This window comes from Rhopilema esculentum, chromosome 8 (assembly GCF_057945365.1).
Source record: "Rhopilema esculentum isolate cy_ngs chromosome 8, ASM5794536v1, whole genome shotgun sequence".
NCBI classification, from domain to species: Eukaryota; Metazoa; Cnidaria; class Scyphozoa; order Rhizostomeae; family Rhizostomatidae; genus Rhopilema; species Rhopilema esculentum.
Window position 1 is genome coordinate 544,389 of NC_142822.1, and position 20,989 is coordinate 565,377.

Genomic DNA, 20,989 nt, shown 5'->3' on the forward strand with positions numbered 1-20,989 from the left:
GGACATTTTCATATACAAAATTTTCAATGGATAGAAAATAAAACTGTTAAATAAAGTAGCGTTTTGTGAAATAAACGATAGAAGTCTTAACGATTCTGGAAAAAAGTAAGCTAAATTGCATAGGATATATATAAATCTGGAGAGGTTTAGCCGGCATTCAGCAAAAGACCCGAAAACGCCATTTAGACGCGAAACGAAACATACCTGGCATGATATTCTCTAGGTACCACAGAATCACGAAGTAGAGAAAGGCATCCAAAAGCATCATGTTGACGCACGTGCCAAGACTATAGGTATCATCCGGCAGCGGACTTTTGTAATAGTTATCCCATTGGATGCCAATGCCTTGCTCTTCCCAACGCGCAATGTATCTGCAAGCCATGCCAAAACCAGTGGTTGAAAAAAGGTTCTGTTAAGAAAGACTTAATTAAGACTCAAGTATTGAAGAGGAAATATATGCATAACAACTGTGCCAAGGACGTGACGATTAAGAACTCTTGTCAAAATAACAAAAACAATGAAAAACATGCAAGTTCCTCTTTCAAAATGTCGATAAATTTTAGAGAAGATAGAAGTTTAATCGAGTAGGCTAACTGACGTGAATAGATTCAGCCAATCGTGAAGTAACAAGCGGATATCAGACTTACTGCAAGAGCTTTATATGTATACGTCATCTCGTCTTCGAACCAGACAGTTAATGAATACGGAAGGTACGTAAAGAAATATATAATGCCACCACATGCAGCTGATATGTTAGCTTTGGAGAAGAAGACGCTTATCAGAAAACTCAGGGATATAGTTGCAATGGCAAAGGCTGTAAGCATCCAGAAGACGACCAAAGGGTTACTGTTTGTCATAATTAGGCCCTGTTTTGCGAGTATTGCCAAAAGCAGTACTGATAAAGTCATGAAGAGGAGACTGGTGATGAACCAGGCCGCCCAATGCACGCCTCCACTCAGACCCATCACCTGTGAAGGAGAAAGAGGTGGTTTGTAATAGACATCAAAGCGAGAAGATAACAAATCGAAGTTGAATAAAAGACATCCAGGGTCCACGTAAAAAAATACTCGTTTACATCCAAAACCAAAATCATTTATTGTCATCAGAGGTTTCTCAGTCTAAAAAGATTCCTTTCACAACATCAAAATGTTTCTTTATTGCAAATTTATGAATTCAACAGCAATATATTTACTGTAATTCATTAATTCCCGACAACATTTGTTGCAATGGTAAATAGAAAATACAACAAGTGGCCATACCTTCATGACCTCCTTTAATCGAAGTTCTTTTTCAAGGACCACCGATTTAACAATCATGGCGGAACTGTAAACCCATGCTAATACCATGAAGAATGGTAGCGTGCCAGAAATAACGTTTGTAAACCTAAACAGACACATGAAAATTTTAAATGCATTTACAAATGCCTTAATATCAAAAGGAGAATCTAGTTAAAAGACAATACTGAAATGCAATGCAAGCAAATTCAAAATGGAAAAAGGTAAGATTTTAAAGTGATGTATGAAAAGATCTTCAAATTGGTTATTGGTTATAATTTACCTACATATACCAACATACAGGAACCAATAGATAACATAAGTTAACAGGATCTACCAAAGGCACTTTTAATGCACTTACGAATGCCTTAACTTAAAAAGAAGAATCTAGTTTCAAGATTGTGAAAACAAAAGAGATGCCTAACTCTGTGTATACTTACAGATCCTGAATATAGCAAGGATAAGGAAACTGCTGGGTATAGACGCCTGGCTCCAGCACGGTCTTGTTTGTTAAGATTTCTGTTATTGCACGATCGATCATATCTTGAAGAAACACAAAGCCAAAGTTGATGTAGTACTTAGTCCATGCACCATCACGGCCTCTGAAACTAGGCCCAGGCCTCCAATACCTGCAAAAAACGTAGCATCATAACAAGCCGCTAACAATGAAACGATGTTTTGCGCTTTTCTTGGCTTTAAAGCAGGAAAGTCAATTGTTTAAAGTCAACTTAAAATTGTTATATAGAAAAAGTCAAGATATATTTCTAGCTGCCGAACCTACACTGTTAGGAGGAGCTTTGCCAAACCCTCTGCCGTTATTGGGCCTGAAGTTTTCATCACAAAGTCTATTGTAGGATACTTAGCAAAAACCAAATTAAGGAGATTTTTATTTAAGGTTCGCAAATAATGAATTTCTTGCTGAAGCTTTGGGGCGGTTGGAAGGCTATTGAAATGTAAAGCTTTATTTCAAGGATACTGAGAACAATAACCCAGCCACTTTGCCTTTTAGATGTTGTCATCAGAGAGGAAGCGAGGGATTTTCATTTGTGAAATTCTTTGGAGTGACCATCTCCAAGAATTTTCATGAATACAGTTGCAATTAAATAACTAGATATTCATACCTTGATCGCACACGCTGGGTTGACGGTGTGAAGTCAGGATTTAAGCGTAGTTTGTATTCAGCTTTCTTTGGAAAACTGCCATCTTTTGCATCAAAATTCAGAAAGACGATACCTTGATATGAGAAATGCATCTTATAATTGCTAGTTATACAACTTAAGTTCAATATTACGAATTGCCTAAGAAATGACGCGACATGTTAGCATACAAACTGTAAGAGACATTATGATAACGGGAGTAATCTACATATTAAATACTGCGATGGAATTATGAAAAAAATCCTAATGCATGACGGAAATTCGAATACGATTCCAATATTTTCATACTTGTTGACGCGACCAGGATTTGATGGATTCTGAATAGAAACAGAGGCTCCTGATTGCAACATTCATTTATCTAGAGCAGTATCCAGGTTTAAAGTTGGTCGGTACATATGCGTGATATCGAACTTGTAGCGTTTGCTTCCAATTTCGTCTTTTTATAGGCCAAAAAGTGAAATGCATTACCAAATTCAAGCTTCTGTAACTTGTGAACTTTGTCGACACCTTTTATGTCTCAGAATTTTCCCACTTTTGGTTCAAAAGTTATGGACAAAAATGTGATTTTTGCATTTTCGGCCTGAGTGTGCTTCGGTTTTCACTAACAGCTTGGAGCAAGGACGTGCTACCTGGTACAAACTATCATGTTTTTTATTAAAATAAAACAACAAAGGACTAAATGACTTTAAGCTACAGTCCCCTATAAAACCAAAATTTACTGTTCATATTCTTGATGCAAAAAGCAAGGGATAAAATCATTGTGAATATTTGCAATTTAGGGCTTACTCGAAAGAAACAATGGTTTGCCAGGGGCTTGGTCAGTGGCCCGGCGTACCATAGCCTCTTCAGAAGAAAATGGTTGAAAGAAATCTGAAATATTGTAGCAATCAAGAACATCAACGAGCAATTCAATTCCGTTGTAAACTGATTCCAGCTGCCCTCGTTCCCTAACAAGCTGCTTTAATATTGCTTCTGATTGATTTGTTATTGTCCTTATTTGGTCTTCCAAACCTCCACCGAGAATTCCACTGAAGGATGCAAAGAGTCCCTTAAAAGGAAATAGCATTAAATGGATTAAAGATTAAGCTGTAATGCTATTGGTATTCAAGTTTAAAGATCCTATTAGTCAGCAGTACAGTATCGCAAAGTGAAAATTAGATGATATAGACAATTAAAGATGCTAAATGCACCAACTTTCATAAGTTGATCAAAAAACAGTTGGCACATCTAAGAAATTGCAGGGACATCCTCTCTACCGAAGATGTATTTGGTAGTTTAGCAATTTTTTCATATAGATCCTTAAGATAGTTTCTTAATAATGCATTCTTTGTTTGAAATCTATTGTCGAAACATTCGTCATGAGGTAAGATAAAACTATGTCACAGTGACACCGGTGACAATGCCTGATTACTATAACCAAAAATATTACTGTTTTCTCGAATGTATCGATAAAGCATTCAATACGGGAAATCGCTGCAGGACTGCAAGTTGTAAATCGAGTATTTGAACGGGCCCGACTTACCAGTTGCTCAATCTGCCTATAAATGTCTGTGTTGTTTTCATATCTTTTGGTGAAATTCAACAAAGATGCCAATGGAGCCTTAAGTTGGCCAACACTTCGTATTCCAGACTCGATCTAACCAAAAAATAATAGATTAGCTTTAATATTTGCAGATTACCTACTTGATGGTTTCATCACGTCGATGACATCACATTCCAATAAGCATATAATGACTTGATGAAGATGAAAATGATTCAATGCCAAAGTGTAATGAAATGCAATGCCAAAGTGTAATGGAATGATAAGAATTGATAAGGCTTGTGCGTTATATAGACTCTGTTGTGTCTAAATTTTCTTTTGACAAGAGGGTTATGACACAAAAATTTTCATGGTCTCTGTTCCGAAGATCTTCGTGCTAAATTCACTCTAAGATCCCAAATCTTTAGTATAACACCAGAAACTACGACAATTTGCATATTGTGAAATGTAAACTATAATATGCAGAACGAAGCCCTCTGTTGTACGAACTGGAATAATTACCTGCAAAAAGTCAGAAAAGTAGATTATTTCGTTCAATTTAACGTTTTCTTTTGAAACTAAGGAATTGGCCTAAACACGCCCCCTTGGTAAGAGCAACATTTTATTTTCTATTTGTGCTCGTTACATGTGATTTTGTAGATACTTTGGATATTTTGTAGACCGGAGTGTGAATAATTTTATTTGGCTATGGCCTGAGATACACGACGCCGATTTGGTTCACTCCGGATTGGTATTTACATCGGATGTATGTATGTGTGTATAATTTTGCCATCAAATAAATTACAATTTAAAATAAAGAAAAAGAAAAAGATCTAAGTACAGATATATAAAGTTTACAGATAGAAGTTAAAAGCATCGACTAAAAACACCCCAGGTTAAAAATGGCAGGGATATCATTAAAAAGGTCAATACGATCTTGTTTCCATAATGGTCCCTCCAGATGTGTTATAAAAAATGCGTACATGTAAAATTGATTTGTATCCAAAACTAGGAAAAAAGTAATTCTGGAAAAATGTTAACTAGAACCTTTTCGTTGGCTGAATTTGGATTTTCAATAAAATATGTAGGGGCTATCCTCCTGACTTTGTAGATCATCAAAGAATTTATCTTTGATCTTGTGTTTGAAACTATTGACGTTCTTTGCAGATTTTAGTTTTGACGGTAGATTGTTCCAAATTTTGGGACAAAGATATGAGAGGCAATTTTGCCTTATGTTTTTCTTTCGGAAAGGTTGATTCAGTTTGTTTTTAGATCTTCGAGTGATTCTGTTCTGTGATTCGGATAGTGGTTTCAGTTACACGATGCCGGATCTGATTCACTCCGGATCGCTTTTAACTTCGAATAGGGGTCTCAGTTACACGACGCCGGATCGGGTTCACTCCGGACCGGTTTTACTTCTGATAGGGGTCTCAGTTACACGACGCCGGATTGCTTCTGTTCAGCATCGCTTCTGGCTTAAGAGGTTACTTCGCCAAGACCCAAAAACTGTTTCTTGTCTTAACAGTTTAACGGTCGTGTAACGCGGAAGTAAAACGGAGTGAATGACAATCCGAAGTCGCGATAAACAATTTCAAAAGCGGTGTTACATCGCTTCGGATTGGCATGGCAATTCCAAGTGAAAACCATCGCGGCGTCGTGTTCGTCAGGATACATCCTAACTTCGGCACCATGGAGGGGGCGGGGAGCAGGGAAATCGACGATTACAGTTCCAAACATAATAGGGCACTTGGTTGTTATTCAAACGGGTGTTCTATTTCTAAAGAGCTGAAATAAAGAAAAGTTAGACAAACCTGAGTAATAAAGGTATTGGCCTGCTGAACGACTTTCCGTGTCTGCGGAGTGTCCGGAGTGTAGAAAATCTTCCCACCAAGAATAAGTGTAAACAGACTTGTAAACCGCCAATTTCTACCGCCAAGTAATTGGACTATTCTGTTAAACGTTCTGCAACACTTCTCATTGCCTAATAGAAATACATGAAAAATAAGGTTTTAAACATTTCGTTGTGAAATGCTATACATTATTCTCTCCAATTAACGGACTCTCTAAAAAGCGGACACCTCTGATTAGCGGACAAATTTTTTTTCCTCGATCGTTTTCTGGTCAATGTCTCATAAAAAACTTTCTAAAAAGCGGACACTTAATTAGAGGACACTCTAATTAACGGACAATATTTTTTGCACAAAATAGTCAATTTGACGTTTTTTCTTTCCAATTAGCGGACATGACAAAAAAGTTAGGATAGGAGCCAGCAAACAAAAAACTTAGAAGAATGAATATTTGTTCAAATATCTATTTCAAACACTTTGACTTTTGACAATCTAGTTGGTTTTTTACAGCTTTGAGCTTCTTTACAGCCCAGTTTACTAACTTTTCTTGTCCATGAAAGTGGTAAATTACTGGAATCTCCAGACCATAGCCACCTCCACGAGTCAACCTCTTTCCAATAACTTCCTCCGATGGGGGGCTAGATGCTTCCGACGGAGGGGATGTAGCCCTCCCTTAGCACCACTATTGATTACACCTTTTAAATACAAAACTCGGGTCCATTTTCAAACGTGGGACTTACATTGCAAAACTTTCCAAAAGGTGCACATTTCCAATTAGCGGACACCTTGCTCTTGTCCCGATGGTGTCCGCTAATTGGAGAGAATACTGTAATTGAAAGTAAATTGTATGAGATTAGACAATTTAGTTATCAATAAATATTGAAATGATTAAGGACGGCATTCCATAGACACTTGTAGTAATTTAAAACCAGTTCTGCTTTCCAGCCTAAATGGTGTATTGATAAAAGCGTTCATAAAACTATAAAAACAAACCTGGTTTACAGAAACAGCTCTTATTACGATCATTGACTTTTTTGTAACAACATCCCATGGCTAGACACGATCCCTTTGAGATACCATTGTGTCCGCACGATAATCTGTCTTTTAGCGACGGATTGCCACACTTTCCCTTTTCCACGCCTACATTAAAAACGTGTTAGTCCATTCTGAATATCATAAAACTCAGTTAAACCATAAAAGAAAGCTAGAACTTACATCACACATAACAAAGTATTGATTTGCGACAAATGAATATATTAAAACATGAGGCTCTCCCGTACCAACCATGTACAAGGGCAAATAACATAAAACTCTTTGTATTCAAACTAACACCTGCCATGTATTACAGTATACTTCTTCCCATTCTTCATAGACGTTTCCCAAGCTGAACCCAGCCCTAGATGACCTCGTTATAATATAAAATCTAAGAATGAGGCTACTCACTAGCATCTGATTTGCTATTAGATGAGCTGTCTTCAGTTTGGGTTGACTGGGAGAATGTCGACGTTGCAGACTGTGTCACTTGCGTTGGTGACTGATAAGGCCGTCCACAAAGAGTACTTCTTAACTGAAATGCTTGGTACGTTGCATTGGCCATTGTCATATTCCCCATTGACATATTGCCCATTGCAGAGCCACGTGCCTCTTGCAGGTCCCTTAGAAGTGGCTCGAATGTCTGCAGTGATCTGACCTGATTTTGGCAAAAAGGAAGTTTTTGAAACATTGTATTTAAATACTCAAAGAGTCGCAAAAACGTTTTAGGAGTTATTTTCATTTTAAAGGTTTATCAAATTACGCTCATTTTAAACTTTGTATTATTGAAAACTAACTTCTAGTCAGAAAAAAAATTTCAAAATGACTAAAATCGGTAGCTATTTAATAAACTGATGTTTCCAAGAAAAACTCTTTTTTAGAAAGTAACAAATTAAGAGTATCTATATTGCAGCTGCTGAAACAGGACGGCATTTGGCTAAATACATTCAACAATAAGGTAACATGCATAAAATCTGGCCAATACCAGAGCTTGTACACATCAATACTCATCGCCTGTTCTTATGTGTTCAATGGCTCGCAAACAGGGGCAGTCTAAATACATTCGCAATACAATAAAAATGAGAAATACTAACATCTTGGACTAGCCTTTGCACTTCAGCTGTGATATTTCGTCTCCATTGAACATACCTATCGAAAATATCAGCTCCCTACAAAAAGAGCAGGTCTACTTAGCAATTTATAAAGCAAAGTGGGAGAAAAAGGTCTTACCATAAAAGGTAAGGGAGAGCAACTATCTATATGCTGGGGGTAAACTGGAAGTGGACCAGATCAAAAACATCTGGGGTACGACTTTACAACTAAAACCAATGGTCCAGAAGTTTGAACAAAATATTTAGTTTCGAAATATCTACAAAATGTCATTGCAATAGCAACAGCTAAATATATTTAGCGCAAAATGTCTATGTCCATCAATAGCCAACAGATACAAACCAATGTAAGCTTGTCATGGGGGGTTCATATGTGAAATTATGAATCATGAATTAAGGATAAAGGAGGAATTAAGGAGAAGTTATGAATTAAGGGTTAACAATACGTTTCTGTACACTTGCATAAATTTGATCAGCGTTTCTTTCATAGAGACCGCATAGAGCCCCCAACATCGTAACAGATACGGGCAATTGAGAACTATGGGCTTAACATGGTTTGAAAATGTTTCTAAGACCCCGCTTACACTGTCCCGCTCAAAAACAGAACCGTGACGGTACAAAATTCGTTCGCTTTCATAGCTGAGACGAAATTATTCCCGATAACAGAGCAAAATCGTCTCGGTTTCACATTGCTAGTGTTAACGGAAGTGTGAGCCGCGACAGTTTTGTCACGTTTCAAAACTTGCACAAGATAGTGTAAATGGCGTCTAAGTTAACTTAAAATGGATACGGATCTTTTTGGAACCGGTCTCGTGTAAACGGGGTCTTAGTATTCATGAACATCAGTACTGTTCACTGACTGATTGTTTTACGTACCCTAATGGTTTCGTTGAGCTTCATCCAATCAACGCTAGATACAATACTGTTTCCCAATTGGACCCATTCCAAAGTGGATAGCTGGCACATCCTTGTTTGAAGAAGATCCTGGAATATTCACTATTGTTGTAAAGCTTACGAAATGCTCAAAACATAAGTATACAAAAACAGAGATAAAGAGCTACGCCTGTTAAGGTGGTATTAAAACATTTCCTTTAACATGGATTTGCAGATAGGGAATACGTCAAAGGGGAGAAAGACTGTTAACCCAACACGATGGGTCCTTTTTATCCTGGAGTGACCAACATCCTGATCTTATCATTACATCGTATTCACGTTCGAATCTCTTAGAGGTTCAGATGGGTTGTTGTTTGCGATTTATGAGTGAAGGGAGTGCTAAAGTGAAATTGAAGAATCTGAAAATATACCCGCAAAAGATTTTGTAATGTAATAGCCCAGGGACTTTTAAATGGTATTCCTCTTGATTGGAATGAGACTTTCGATGCTCGGTATCCTATTGGGCCAGTTTAAGGTCTATTAACATGTTAACAGGTTGTATTGTACCATCCTCGCCTATTTAACTCTGTTAGAAATACAAAGTCAATTTCTGGTATCTTTGGTGTTGTGCATTGCCAAAATGCGTTTGAGATCCTTGGTGCAATGGTTTCTACCTCCATACTATTGCGCTTGGAAGAGTGGTAAGCAGGGGGTGCCTACTGCTTGAGTGTTGCCCATATCAGGGTCAAACGTTATTGTAGTGATTCAAAGGAATCAACATCTTTTAAGACGACTGAATTTTTCTAAGAATTCTGTGTTCGAGAAAAGCTGCTTGCAAACAGAAGGGCAATTGGCGACTGTGTTTTGCCTTTAGAAAGCGCAGCAATGTTTTCTTCCCGTCTAGCTAATGGTACCCCGGCCAGAAGGAACATATTTCAAGCTAGTTTGGACTTTATTTTTAAACTTTTTGCATTGAAATTCCCTTGCTAAAACTCGAAAGACGGTCCAAGGGCCACTGCCGGGTTAGATTTAACATGAATATTGTTATTATTGATAAGTCAATGCCTCAACAAAGGCCTAAATAACGGATATAATAAAAGAAAAGTGAACTTTAAATAGGGGACGCACCGCGTTAATATCCTTTGGCAAAATGAAAAATGACTTCAAACCGGGTGTTCCACAAAGCTCTGACCGCCAAGTACTTGCTAATAACTGTAATTTTGAAAAGTATAAGAATATGACAACCAGAACATCGATAAGGATATGACAAAAGTTTCCTGACTATCATTTTTCCGGTCTGGGTTTATATGAGGTCACAACTGGGTATATATTTTCAATCTTGTTCCTTTTAACCCTTATCCTGACGATTTATACTCTGAGGTGTGTCAGACGAAAAAGCTTCTAGTATGTAAAGATTTTCAAAGACTATCATTTAGTCTAGGACTATCATCCCTGGAAACTCTTCAGTGCTTTCCCTGCCTACGCCACAGGAACATTTTCATACATTGCATGGATTAAAAAAAGAGTTTAGCTGGAAAAGGAACAACAATGCAAGAGCTTGGCGAGTGTCAAAATATCTGAAATTGCCAGCTGGCAAGTAAGAGAATGGCTTCTCAACAAAATGGAATTCTATTCTCAAAACCTTCTGAAAACAATACAAGACTTTTATCAAAGTTAAACTGCCAATTGTAAAAAAGAAATGTCCGAAATATTAGAGAGGCATAAAAGGTGTTACAGAACACGTTGCACGAAACTGGAAACATACCAAAAGCTGGGCCAATGACATTCCAGAGGTACTACCTTGTACATTTCGATAAAAGCGGTATACCTAGAGTAAAAATGACGTCAGAATACTGGAACTCAATGTCTGAGTTCGTGGTTTAAACAAGATATGGTAACTAAAATAGATTAGACATTAATTAAAGAAAAGTCTTAAATAATTTGGTTGTCAAAAGTTGTGTTGCTACTCCATATGAGAAGTAAAAATAAAGCGCTCGAGGAATTTGTTCAAAGTTATGTAACACAACTAGGCCTTGGACTAGGCACAACAGAAAATCTGAATCGAGTGCCAGTGTATAACCCAACAGAACATGTTTGAATAAAAGCCTGGATCAAGTATGCGACTTGATGAGATGAGCTGAACAATCTGAAACGCAGAATTGGCAAGTTTTTTTTAAATATTTGAAAGGAAGACTTCTTTAATATCTTGGAGGGCAACTTACCTGCGAAATATTGATTCTGCTGTTGAGCATAGCATTGATATATGAGTCATTAATGTTGGTGTGCTGCTTGATAAAATCTCGCACAACAGTATCATTCCTTAAAATGGAGCTCAATGTAGCATCTGATTTTGAAATAAAGATAATTGGTAAAATAATGATATTGAAGTGGCATTGAAAAATTTCATTGGTAACGACAAGCAAAAATATTATCGGGGATGGGAATAAGCAATTGGAGCTTTGCAATGATAAGGTAAATACAGTGGTTTGAAAGAGGTAATGCAACTGGAGTGAGTGCTACCCCAAGGAAGGCGTTTTTGGATGCACCCTTGAAAAATTCCAGGTAATTCTGAATCATCCCTGGGAAAAATATTTTTGAAGATATTAGGGAAAATTGGGAGACAACTACCCCAACCACACAACTTTTTCAGCTTTTTCAAATAGAGCTTCAGGATTCTAAACAATTGTTATCAACTTTGTTGTTTTACATTTGTAACAGAGTTTTGAGCAATATATAAAAGAACCCCAAACATTCTGTGTCCTGCTCTCTCCTTGCAAATGATGCTCCAAACCCTTGATTCAACAAACCAAAGAACAGCTTTGAATACTGGAAAATAATTATCCACTTCTGAACATATATCAAATATTTATCAACTTGCTTTGAAGAGAATAGAAAGCATCTTGATTTTTCTGCTAAAATCAATTCTGCTAAGAGAAGTATATTCTACACTTAAAAAAAACTGACCTCTTCTTATTTGTGAAGTGTTGAACATTTGTAGAGAGTTCAGTGAAGCCACCAGGGCACTATAATCATCTTGGATTCTTGATATCAATTCTAAATTTGTTCTGTTCTGAAGCACAGGTGCCAGGTCTTCCGTAAACTTATAGAAACTATGGTAGAAAATGAAGTTTATATATTAAACAGAGCCATGAGGATCTAGGATGAAAAATCGGTAGTGGAGAGAATAGAAACTAAAAAGTCCCAATATGACCCTTAAAGTATGTTGTGTTGTTTATTAAAGGGCCACTCCAGCCCAAAAATTTTTTCTGAGATTTTTGCATAAATTGGTAGTTAGTCGAGAAAAAGAAGCTATCGTGAAATTTTTTTTCGAAAAGCTTAACTCGTTTTCCAGATATAGACGCTCAAAGTTGAGAATCACCGTAAAAATACGACAAAATTTTTTTCGGAAAAAGTACCTTGTGACGTATAAAGGGACCATTGTTTCAACATTCGGCGCTATTGTTATACGTTCGCACTGAAATTCGCACGACTCGGTACAGGCTCGGAAGAGGCGATTCATGTCGGAATCTCGGTTGTCGTTTTATTTATTTTCCTTCATTGCGATTGATGTTCAGCGGAGGCTTCCAGCCAACATGGACTAGTAATTCGACAAATCAAAGATGGAAGCTTCAACCTGAACGCATACCCTCATCTTGGCAACGCAGCAAGCTTTTTAATATGGAATGCTTCACGAATTTTCAGATGTGAATGGATTTCTGACCGAAGGCATTTCTTATCGTCGTGTCATCTCAGGAATTTCCAGGGAGCTGAATAATAATTGATGTCTCACCGCATTAGAAGAAGAACCCCATTCACAAAATGGAAACTTTCCCGTAAGTCACAATTCATCCTTATTATCATTTTACTGTGTTGAATGTTAGGCGAAACTGCAGGGTGTAGAGGTTTGGAGGGGGTTTGGGGATGGCGTGACACGCACCCCCTAAGCAACGCAATTTGCCGGGCTTTGAGAAAAACTTCGTACTCTAAATACAAGTTTTCTAACAGTCTTGTGAACTGTCCCCCAAATAGTCAGAAATGTGGTAATATGAAAAGTACAACAGGGGCTCTCAAGCAAAATGTCACATAAAACAGTACCAAAAGTAGAAGTTTGCTACTTTTTTGTACCAATAAGGGGGCCTGAGCCTCCTAGCACTACATCCCTGCCAATGATCTGTGCACTACACCTTTGCCCAAGGTATAGATGTGTAAAATTTCCCAGGGTTTGTCTGATGTTTCCCTGAACCCTTTTTCTTCATGTTCTACCATGTTCTGCCTTCAATTTTGGAGTTCTGCCTATTTCATCATAGAATTGATGCACAATTTCAAAATTTTGCCAGATCAATATCCAGGGCAAAGGATCTACTACCCCAAAGAAAAAACATGGAATTTACACCCTTGGTTTTGGAAAAAAGATGTGTCATATCCTCATTCTAATGTTTGAAGGCAGAATTGTTTATATTTGTTAAAATTACCTTTGCTATTCTAGCATTGATTCATATAAACATGGCCTATATCATTTAAATTCATCTTTGTGTTACTTCAAGTTAATATCATTAGATGCTATTTGCTATAGTAACAGTGGTTGCCCTTTCACCCCTAAATTTCACTTTGATCCTTTTAAATGTCTATACTCTGAATGCCCCTGAGTGTCCAAGTTTCTTTGATCATTTTATGTTTTAATATGACTCAAAAGTAAATTTCACTGGTATGTTAGTATTTATCCCTGTCAACCTTATTATTCTAGGCATAAAAAAGGTAACAAACTCTTTTATGGAGCAGCAGAAAGGATCTTGCAAAAAAATGCTAGATGAAGGTTGGAGATTACATGCATTCTGTTATCTGGCTACTGGCTTTGTGGGAATGATAACTTGCCCCTCTCTTCCATGCAAGAGTTACCATAAAGACCTCAACACATTATTCTGTTTTTGTATTAACATTTTTACAAAGGAGACTATTTTTAAAATTATCAAAATTTTATATATAATTTGGTCATATCTATATAATGTTTGCAAATCCACTGCTATTTTTAGGTATTTTCTAAAATTTTTGCAATAGATTATTGTTTCATGATACTTTTATAAGAACATTTCTCATGTGCAATAGAAATTACAAATTTCTAGATAGTTCACTGGCCTGATTGTATAGTTATTTGAATATATAATTCAATGTAGCCAAGTATTTAAATACATCAAACATGGATTTATTATTCATAAATATAGCAGGTTGAAATTCTGACAGCTTAAAGGAGCTGACAAGGCCCCTGTAATAGCTTAAAGGTTAAATACAAAACTTATATTTACACAAGTATATTGAAAAAGTTGAATTATTAATATAATCTCAAATCCCTTTTTTGTTTGTATAAAAACAAATTTATAATTTTTGAAAAAGTTGTTTGACTCATGACTAATGGTAGGTTTTTAGTCTTGTCTTGAAAGTTTGTATATTTTCTTGTCCATGCCCTCGATTGTCCTGGTTTATTTCTAATAAGTCATAGTCATGTTGATATGAAGCTCTTTATCCTAATGAATATGTTGTATCAATTCATACAGCTTTCATTCCCGGTATACTGGTTTTGTTTTGGTCTTTCCTCTCGAATTAATTGCGCGATGGTTTTTTAGCTGTTGCACTAAAGGAAGAGCTGATGAAAAAGCACGAATCTTCTTTTTAAAATCAGGGAACTGGCCTGCCAATATAAATTGCTTCAAAAGCAACATTCCACGAAAGTCTGTCAACATCCTCATGTCTCTGTCTCGCTGGCCTACTTTGACAATTTGACTTCTCTGTCAGAAAGATTCGTGCGATAAAAAACTTCCATATTCGATCAGAATATCAAGACTGACCGACGATACTTGTCTCTTTATATAGATAAAAGTCTGGCCTTCTAACAAACATACCGCTGCTAGGCCCTGTTTGCCATTTCGCAACATTCTCGTTGACCCTTTGGACAGCCGATGATACTTGCCGCGAATTTACCGAGGCCGAAAATGCCTGTGACGTCAATCCGAAGGTCTCCGATAACACGGTTGAAAAACAATTCAACTCAATGACCATTTTACAAACGCTAATAACTACAAAACGGTTAGAGATATGAAAAAAATAATAACAGATTCGTTTTCAGGAGGTCTGATTACATCGTGTTCTGAAATAAAAATTTTGGGCTGGAGTGGCCCTTTAAGAAAGATAAAAATGCAGGGCTGGCCGTTCGAGGCGAGCGATAGCTCGGCGCTCACCTCGCAAACTAAGGCAAGCTGTGAATTTCTCTCCTAAACAGAATATGAAGGAAAAATCGCTCCCCAAGAATTTCCATTCATTTACCCTTTTCGTATTCACAGAACCCTGCTGAAAAACTTACAAAGGTTGATTGGCTTATTTTTGTAACAGCAATTTCTCCCGTCATTGCATTTTTGCAATTATTTTTTGCCTGTTGGGCGGTTTTTGTTATGATAGTCAGGAACTTCAATCTATTTGGAAATGGATAATGAAGCGAAAAGTACGTTTGTAGAGCTTAGAACCTTTAAATCTTATAAAAACAGGCATATTCTTGGTAGGAAAGTCGAAAAAATTGGTAAGAATTGTCGATTGGGGTGGGATAAATAAAACAACAGATCCCTTCCAGCATTAGAAACAAAAGTCACTCTTGTAGATTAAAAAAGACGACTTAAACATGCAATTCCACTATCAAACAGCATTAACTGGAAAGCCCAGTATGTGCAAAAAACCATAATGGTGACATGTTTCAGATAATTGGTAGAGCCCGATCGTCGTTCCATCTAGCATTTTTGGAATCCATCTACATAAACATGAAAAAGCCGGTATTGCCTAGACAGAAGGAGCTCGTTTTCACTTTAAGACCCGTTGGTAACATTTTTCATAGGCAAGCGACACTGTTTGGGAAACCTCAACAGCCATGTGCTCGCGTTTCTGATTGGCCTATCTCGATCCACAACTGGGTATTTATATTTCCTAGCGTAGAGTATTCGATCTACGTTCTGACGTTCTATTCTCTGAAGATTGTCAGACGAAAAGCTTGTTTCAAAATGTTTTTCAAAGTCATTTTTAAATTTTGTACAACAAAAAGATTTTTTGGTAAGATATTTGTCATTTTTGTATTGTGCAAGCTTTACACAAAACTGAAAGACAGGCACGTAAACAATAGGGGCGTGGGGGCGTAACGCCCTTCCCCCCTAAAGTTTGGAAAATCCAGTTACAGTTGGAAAACTTAATGGTTTACTTGGACTTTTTTCTTAAGATCAATGAATTCTATATTTTGAGAATTTTGGGATTTTAAATGTAAAATGTTTAAACCTTATCAAAAATCACAGGCTGGAGCGGACGCATCCACTAATCGTTTTCTATTGTGAAACCCCGTCTCCACTGGATCCAAACTGCGCCGTTTGTTTTCTTTCTGACTTAGAGTTAAGTTGAATCAAATTGGAATAATAATACCTGTATTGATCAGAAAACATCAAAGTGGAAGTTTTTTAAGAGAACTACCAGTAGTTAATTCAATAAGAAATTAAGAATCTTTCAGTACTAAAAATTCCCAACGCTTGTTACAAAAAACGAGTGTATGCTAAGCCCTCTTCTGTTATTTGTAAACGTTCTCAACACCTTATCATTAATTGCTATGATAAAGCTGCTGAGAAGCCAGAAAATATTGAAAAAGCTGCAGCAGAAGTAGTTCATCAAAGAAGAGTGTTTTATCTTATGAATCGGGCATATGCACTTGCTTTAGGATCATCATTTCAATTGTAAAGAATGAAAATGCATTTGGCCCTCTGAAAATTGTTAATAGTTTCCTTCGATCAAGAACAAAGATAAATGGCTCAATTCCTTAATGCTTCTATATCGCGAAAAATATATTTTAGATAAATTGATCTGCAGCAAATAGCTTTAAAATTGGCAAAGCAGAAATAGGGAAGAATCGATTCCATGCTGCTCCAAAATTAGCCACTTGTTTTCGTCCCTGCTGAAAGAGTCTGTTTTTTCAATCTTTCAAGCAAAGGGGGTGCCTGAGCCATGGTTAAAGCATATATAAATTGAAAGAAGTAAAATAGCATTCTTCATGACTTCAAGGCTATTTAAAGGCAATCGATAGATACTAAAGGGGCTTAAGCCATCGGATGATTGCTTTTAAAGTACATTCTATGTGTTACTGATTTAGCTCACCTCTCCAAATGAGGAGGGCCATTCACAGCTCATGTACAAAAATACAAACACCCAGGACTGAAAACGTCTCAAATATAATGTTCTATTGTTACAGCAATGAGGTGAGAAACAAGCTGACTTTGGAAGGTAAACATATATACATAAACATATTTTGTTAACTGTTTAAATCTGTGGAAAACATGGAATCTAACAACAGTTTATCTAACAACATAAAGGCTTTTGGATTCCTTAGAATGGCAAAATGGTGAAAGAAAAATACATTTCATCAAATGCCCCTGCTTTGCATAACATAATTCTAAAGTGGCGTGAATTTAAACTAGACTTTTATTTACAGGTATCTCATGAATATCATTTGGATTAAAATAATAACGGAAACCACAGTCTGTCAGGTTTATTTTATACTTTTGTAGCTGAGTGGAAGCTTTTTGCTTGCAAGGCTTCCTATCAGTAAAATCCTTTACTGATATTTTGTATTACGTAACATGTAATATACATAAATATTACCTGGAGTTTGAGAAATCAGGCAGATCTTCTTGGTAACTAGTGACAGGATTATCATAATCACAAATGAAGGATTGCATAAATGGGAGAACACCAGCTGAAGGTAATGCTCTGGCCTTGAAAAACACTGTTAAGAAAAGAAGAAGACTGATGACTAGAGAAAACTGTGTAGCTAAATCTCTGAAATTAAACGCATTATCTCTTTGCACAAAATGCTGGCAATAAATAAGCTTTTAATCAATGAAATTATCAACAAACTTATGACAAATATAATTGAGCCAGGTTGTCAGCTGCAAAAGTTGAAATAGTGCATTCTTTCAACCATTCCAGGTACAGTATAATTCAAAATTAAAAGTCAAAAGCAGAGTTCTTGGCTATCAAGAAGCTATTAAAGAGATACCTCATTTCTATAACATTCTATTAATTAACTAAAAAAGAAAACATTTTCTTGCCAGACATGCATGTAAGAACCAGTTGACAGTGTTGGTACTTACTGTTGAAGAATGGTTATTGGAAAAATTATATAATATGTAGCAATTGTAAAAACAATTAAAAGTTTCATATAAATATAGTTGCATAAGGTCATATTTATTTTTTGCTTCACTTACTCCCAGGTTTATGTATTGCTGGCCTTCGCTGCCTTACTTTTGCCAGGATTAGAAAAATTGCTAAAGGCCAAAACAGCTCTATGATGTTTCGCATCTGTAAAAAAGGGAACCGAAAACATTCATTTCAGCAAAAGATGAAATTTGTAAAGATGAAAGCTATAGCCAAACTACAACTACTAACTTCCTTAAATGAAAATTTATCTTTCTTGTGTTAAACTTGTACTATTTGGTCACATTCCAAGGGAGATATTCAGTTATATTTAGGATAGGGGTGCTCGGCTCAGGCAGGAATACAAACCATCAACCCAAAAAATAATTACTTAAATAAAAATTGACCTAAAATAATTTTCTTCCGCCTTAGTCATAAATTTGTTTTCTTCCGCCAAAAATTGGTCATAGCTTTGGAATCTTCATGTTGAAGTTGGTATATGCCAAAAATTTCATGTTGTTTGGGCCATCAGGCAGCACATTACCCCATTTTCAAAATTTAGCTTTTCCCTATACATTTCAATGGGAATTTTTGCTGTAGTGAAATAGACTAATTTCAAGATGATGATTTCAAATCTGAAGTCTTTTTTTGAGAAAAGTCTGTAGATAGCGAGATGCAAAATCGATGACATCAACATGGAAAAGAGAATTAGTGGGGTTGATGATAAGAACAATCATGCAAATTGTGATAAAAGCATGGCACTTGGTGAAATACACAATTTGATATAAGTAATAAGATGGGATGTAGGCCCCTTCTAGAAAATGACCCCTTGTGCTATTTTTAGAAAGGTGTACTGGTGCCCAGTACTCGGAAGACGTTTCTATGGTAATTCCTTTCTCACAAACTTCACTAAATACTTACTTTGTTATAATTACTGCAATTGTTCAGTCAAACTTTGCAGATATTTTTGTTAATTTTTTGAGTGCAATTTCAGTGTGAAAGTTGTTGGAAAGATTAGACTTTAAGAGCAATCTGACCTTAGCAATCTTATTAGCAATCTTAAGAGCAATCTTAATTCTTGAAAAATACTCACGATTTCTCGGCTTCGAACATCAAAATTTCACATCCAGATTTTCATAAATTCAAACTTCTCAGAAAAAAAGATTCGGAATAGAAGAAACGTAAATCTCTTGAACATTTGATTGACCTAGAGAAGTTCTTCCTACCTTCGATCAAGAGTGGATGATATAAAAAATCTATTTGTTTATTCTGCGAGTGCGAAGGACCTTGACAAAATTTAGGCTAACGAAACTTGCCGATAGGCCTTGCTGATAAAAGCACTTACCATTTGCCGCCTTCTTAAAGACAAATTTTTCCATATCAGAAGCCATAGCTGCTTGAAAAACTTCATCGCCTTCTCTGGAGAAGATTTTGAAATTCGCCTAAGATTACTTGTTTTTCCTCATGCAGAAAAACGCTTCCCTCTCCAAATTGCAGACTCATCATCAGCAAGTTACGTCACGGGATATACAATCCAATGCATTCAATTATTATGTAACAGATATGAAGATCACACATTGAGATAACATGAATCCCTCCAGTCCAATTGCAAGAAAGAATGGGTTTGATGGCAAACTGAGGGAAATACAAAAACATCAATCCTGCTTTAATTAATTTTTGTGTTTGTAAACAATGGCGGAAAATATAGGGGCTCAAACTCAAAACTCAAACTCAAAATCTTTATCAGCAAAAACAAATGTTAATTACAATATACCAAGAATTAAAAATTAGAATACAAAAATTAGCTCGGCAACTCCCTGCCCCACATACACAGTGGCGTCGCGTGACCATTCTCGCTGGGGGGTGTAAGAGATGCAAAACCATATTTCGTTAATATTTTGCTATAAATTTGGGTGTACACCCCCCCCCCTCCCCCCCCTCCCCGCACGCTACGCTCCTGCCCACATAGTTGCGAAGTTCCGGAGAATAAAATGCTAGAGATTTGAGTGCTGCGCAGCAGCACTGTGTAGCTATGAAGAAGCTTAAAATATTTCCTTGGCAACACGGAATAGAAAAGCAGCAGGGGACGAAGGGAAATGCTGGAGCCTGCAGCAGGATGCGGGAGACTTGGCAACTATGCTGCCCCCAATCGACTCGCAAATTTAACCCTCAAGCTTATAAATTCAATACTGTGGTTTCCGTTATTATTTTAATCCAAATGATATTCATGAGATACCTGTAAATAAATTCAAATTTCAGCTTACCTGCCCCTTTGCAGCTCAACGAGTTGCTCTTTTTGCCAACTGCATAAGCAAAAAGTGCCCTTGAGTATACGAAATAGGTGCTATACGAAATGACCAAAGAAGTGACCTTTTGAGGCGATGATCTGAAATGTTTCTTTTCGATCTGCTTTTATAAACACCAAAAAACAAGCTCACAACAAGGGTTACCGAAATTTGGTGGCGATGGAAAAATGGCCACGGGCTTTGAGGTTTCCAGTTTGTGAAAGCAATTAGTAAGATATTCTGAAATGAATTTTGAGGTAATTTAGGGGCATGGTCGCCAAAAATTTACTGCTCGCTTCTCTGCAAAGGGCCAGTGCCGCCTCTTTCGCTTCTGCAGCAAGGCCTCCGAGACCGTTTGGCGGCACTACGTGTTCAACAGATGTTCACTTCAATTCATTTCAAGCTATTTGCATCCAATTTGCTTATGCTACTCTTCAGGAAAGATAACTCTGCGGATCCAAATTCAAATTTTTATGACAAAAGTAGATGGCCCACACAACAGAAAACATGCATTTGCCTAATTGTTTCCTAAAAGGTTTTCAACAACTCTTCCATGTTTTTAATTCCAGGCTTCTCTCACCTGCTCCCATGTTGCTAATGCTACTCTGTCCATGAAAGATAACGCTGTTGATAAAAATTCAAATTCTTGTGACGAATTTTAGATGGCCTACACAACAGAAAACATG

The 20,989-nt window shown here is 36.8% G+C and overlaps 1 protein-coding gene and 1 long non-coding RNA gene across 2 annotated transcripts in view; one reads left to right on the forward strand and one right to left on the reverse strand.

The window, feature by feature from the left end:
* LOC135694856 (phospholipid-transporting ATPase ABCA1) overlaps nucleotides 1-19,554 on the reverse strand; it is a 45,268-nt gene extending 25,714 nt beyond the window's left edge. The window contains exons 1-19 of the mRNA XM_089109836.1: nucleotides 19,364-19,554; nucleotides 18,090-18,183; nucleotides 17,485-17,608; nucleotides 11,776-11,921; nucleotides 11,034-11,155; nucleotides 10,577-10,639; nucleotides 9,940-10,023; nucleotides 8,815-8,922; nucleotides 7,924-7,998; nucleotides 7,241-7,487; nucleotides 6,791-6,937; nucleotides 5,762-5,931; nucleotides 3,954-4,067; nucleotides 3,218-3,479; nucleotides 2,396-2,507; nucleotides 1,715-1,903; nucleotides 1,260-1,383; nucleotides 648-968; nucleotides 205-409 (exon numbers count right to left, since the gene is read on the reverse strand). Coding sequence (XP_088965962.1) covers nucleotides 205-409; nucleotides 648-968; nucleotides 1,260-1,383; nucleotides 1,715-1,903; nucleotides 2,396-2,507; nucleotides 3,218-3,479; nucleotides 3,954-4,067; nucleotides 5,762-5,931; nucleotides 6,791-6,937; nucleotides 7,241-7,487; nucleotides 7,924-7,998; nucleotides 8,815-8,922; nucleotides 9,940-10,023; nucleotides 10,577-10,639; nucleotides 11,034-11,155; nucleotides 11,776-11,921; nucleotides 17,485-17,608; nucleotides 18,090-18,183; nucleotides 19,364-19,429 — 2,773 coding nt within the window. The 5' untranslated portion in view covers nucleotides 19,430-19,554. The remainder of the gene's footprint in view (nucleotides 1-204; nucleotides 410-647; nucleotides 969-1,259; nucleotides 1,384-1,714; nucleotides 1,904-2,395; nucleotides 2,508-3,217; nucleotides 3,480-3,953; nucleotides 4,068-5,761; nucleotides 5,932-6,790; nucleotides 6,938-7,240; nucleotides 7,488-7,923; nucleotides 7,999-8,814; nucleotides 8,923-9,939; nucleotides 10,024-10,576; nucleotides 10,640-11,033; nucleotides 11,156-11,775; nucleotides 11,922-17,484; nucleotides 17,609-18,089; nucleotides 18,184-19,363) is intronic.
* LOC148959771 (uncharacterized) lies at nucleotides 11,917-15,150 on the forward strand. The gene is made up of 2 exons (XR_016143973.1): nucleotides 11,917-12,644; nucleotides 13,556-15,150. It is a non-coding gene; the product is annotated as an uncharacterized LOC148959771 (long non-coding RNA).
* Nucleotides 19,555-20,989: the final 1,435 nt, after the last annotated feature.